Consider the following 3029-nt stretch of genomic DNA (forward strand, 5'->3'; position numbering starts at 1 on the left):
TAGGGGAATATGGTACACCCACTCAACCCCATGCTCCCTAGCCAGGTGTTGCTAGGCTGTTCTTGAAATGAGGTACCATTATATGAACTCAATCTCTCAGGGTTCCATGTCTCCACCGGACTTCTGTCAAGGCCAGGATGGTGTTACGGGCAAGTAGCATAGACACAGGGTAGGTTCCAAACATCCAGTGGTGGCTGTTTTACCTGGCAGAATGCAGCGCTTGCCTTGAGTGTCTAGGGCAGTGGGATGTAGTCGATCTGCAAGGCCTCCCCATACATGACTGGGCACCACCGCCAACCACACACAGGGGATTCACTCGCTTGGCTTGCTCGAGGCCAAGCACACATTCACCAGTCGTGGATTAACCTGAGAAATACTGTCTTATGGTTAGGATCCACCCCTCTGTCTCGTGCACACTTATAGGTTGGCAATCTCTACCCTGATGACCTGACGGCAAGGGACCACGAGCTAGGAATAACTCTCCTTGTGTCCAATCTAGGTTATCCTTGCCATTCTCTCTTTGCAGCCAGTTCTACCTGCTCTTGTTTTCGTGCTTCTATTAGTCTCTGCTCTTCGGAAACATGGGCATCTACATGCGACAAGACTGCACAGGTAGCTTCCTTACCCTGCGTAGCATGTCTTTCCACTCATCAGAGCCCAATCGGTTTTCCTTACGGTTTGCCACTTAGCTTCTTCCAGTCTCCAGCCATCCACCCACAGAGCATTGGCTACCATCCATGAATCAGTGTAAGGTGAGCTTGGCCTTTCTCTCTCTAGCAAGGCTACAGGGCCCGTTGAACAGCCTTGAGCTCTGCAAGTTGGCTTGATCCAAAGTCTCCTCGGTAGCTTGATGCAAACCTGTCGTGTGGGGCTCATACGGTTGCTTTCCACTTTTGTTCATTCCCACAATTGCGGGACAAGAACCGTCAGTGAAAGAGCATAGCATGTTTCTAGGCTGGCAGTTCTTGCATGTGGAGCTTCTCAGCACGTGTCCACTTCTTTTCCTCTTCTCAGCAGACCAAAGTTTTCACCTTCAAGCAGTTGTAATTATTTCCAGAATCCCAGGCGATTCAGTTTTCGAATACGGGTGCGCTTGGGATGATCAGAGGGATCATTTGCTCCATGGGTGGCAATGGTGGCATGGGACATAGAGGGAAACCTTTGCTCGCTTGAAACATCAACCCAGGACTGGTAGTCGGGGTGCCAGGAGGAGTTGTGCGGCAAGTGCCTATTACCTCTGAGGCGGCTTGGACTCCTTCATTAGGGTGCTAAAATTTCCAGCCTGTTGGGGTTAGTTGGATTCGAGCCTCTGTAGCTCAAATTCAAATCCAAGTGGTCGGCCTCGAGGTCTCCCCAGGCACCTTCTGCCAAGGCTCAGGACAAGCATGGCTCCGATGCAGGTAGAGCACATCCTCCCCTATGGCCTGTCCTGAACTGGGCCAAGGGCAACTGAATGAGCGTCTCCTGCTTTGTCTGGGTGAAGGCTTGGTGCTGCTAGGGCCCAAGTGAACTTGTTTGCTACGGCGTGACAGGTCGAGAGGGCCCTCACAATCTGGGACGGTACTCAGGGAATGGGCATCTCCAGAGCTTATGCACCTAGGAACGCTTGGGTTTCCTTCTTGCTGGATTGGTGGAGACATGCTGTGATCTTGTTGAGACATCAGTGGGACTTGACGGTATCCATCTGCCATTAACCCAAGAAATGGATCTCTTGAGCAGGTCCCTTGAATTTGCTTTTTTGATGGTGAAGACCAAAGGCATCTTTCAGGAGAATCTGGGATAATTTCCTTTCATTTATCAAACACTTCTGCTGCAGTCTTCCCCCATACAATGTGTTATCAATGTATTGCAGATGTTGGAGCCTCACCCTTTTTAATACAACTGGATCAGGCCATGGCAGATAGTGGGTCTGTGCTTCCACCCTTGGGGCAAATCGGCTCAGGTATACGGCACTCCCCCCAGGTTGAAAGCAAAAATGAGGCCCTGCATTTGCTGCCAAAGGAATGGGGAGAAAAAGCATTGGCAATGTCATCTGGTGGCTACCACTTGCTGCCTTGGACTCTAGCTCTACTGGAGTCCAGCATGTCTGGCAAGCCAGCGCTCAGTGGTGGAGTCCACTCATTCAATGACAGGTAGTCACAGGCGAATCTTCATTTCCTCAGATTTACAACAGCTAAATGGGGCTTGGTGAAGGGGAGTGGGTTTTGTGACCACCCCTTGGCTCTCCAGCTCAAGGATCATTGTGTGGATGGGGATCATGGATCTCGATTCTTCCGATAATGCTGGTGGTGCCCCATCAAAGGTGGGCATTGGCCATGGTGCTCGTCCCCTTCTAGAAGTCCTAATGCAAATGGGTTTTCGGACATCCAGGCAAGGTGTTCAATGCTGACACCCTCTGTCTCTTACAGCAGCTATTCCAATGCCATTGAATCCTTTTGGGTCCGTGAAATACCCCTTAGGAGGAGTTTATACTAAATGATGGGCGCTAGGGCCGCACAAATAGGGTTGTTCTATCCACCATTTCATCAGGCACTCAATCAGGCTTCCACCCCAAAGTGACATCCGGTATCCCCGGGACACACGGCAATAGAAACGACTCTGTTTTTCCCACATGTCTCGATGGTATAATGTACAGTGCGACCGTGTCGACCAAAGCTTCATATTCTTGTGTTCAAGAGTGTGCCAGGCCAACGAATCCACACAGTCCAAAACACAGTTTTCTCTAGGCTCTACTGGCTGAGGCAGGCCCTCTAAGCGGTATCCTTCTTTCCCTGGATGTAGTCTTTGAGGGTCCTTCAAGGGGGCATCAAAACGATTGTCAATTATAAGATATATGACAGTTCGGTATGCCTACTGAGAGCTTCCCTTTGGAAACTTCCTCTTTCTGAGTCTTCAGTCTCATGCACCCGTGTACCAGAGGCAGTAGGTTTTCCCTCCTCTCCTATGTGTTCTCCACAATCACTCCACCAATCAGAAAAGACCTAACAGCTCAGATCAGGGGTGTACCTTAGCTCTCATCTGGGGGGCAA

General features: G+C 50.3%; 1 protein-coding gene across 1 annotated transcript in view; it reads left to right on the forward strand.

Moving 5' to 3' along the window:
* Positions 1–581: 581 nt before the first annotated feature.
* LOC108963686 (coiled-coil alpha-helical rod protein 1-like) overlaps positions 582–3029 on the forward strand; it is a 13218-nt gene continuing 10770 nt past the window's right edge. Inside the window, exon 1 of the mRNA XM_050984282.1 lies at positions 582–612. Within this exon, the coding sequence (XP_050840239.1) occupies positions 582–612 (31 nt within the window). The remainder of the gene's footprint in view (positions 613–3029) is intronic.

Source organism: Serinus canaria, chromosome 25 (assembly GCF_022539315.1).
Source record: "Serinus canaria isolate serCan28SL12 chromosome 25, serCan2020, whole genome shotgun sequence".
Lineage (NCBI taxonomy): Eukaryota > Metazoa > Chordata > Aves > Passeriformes > Fringillidae > Serinus > Serinus canaria.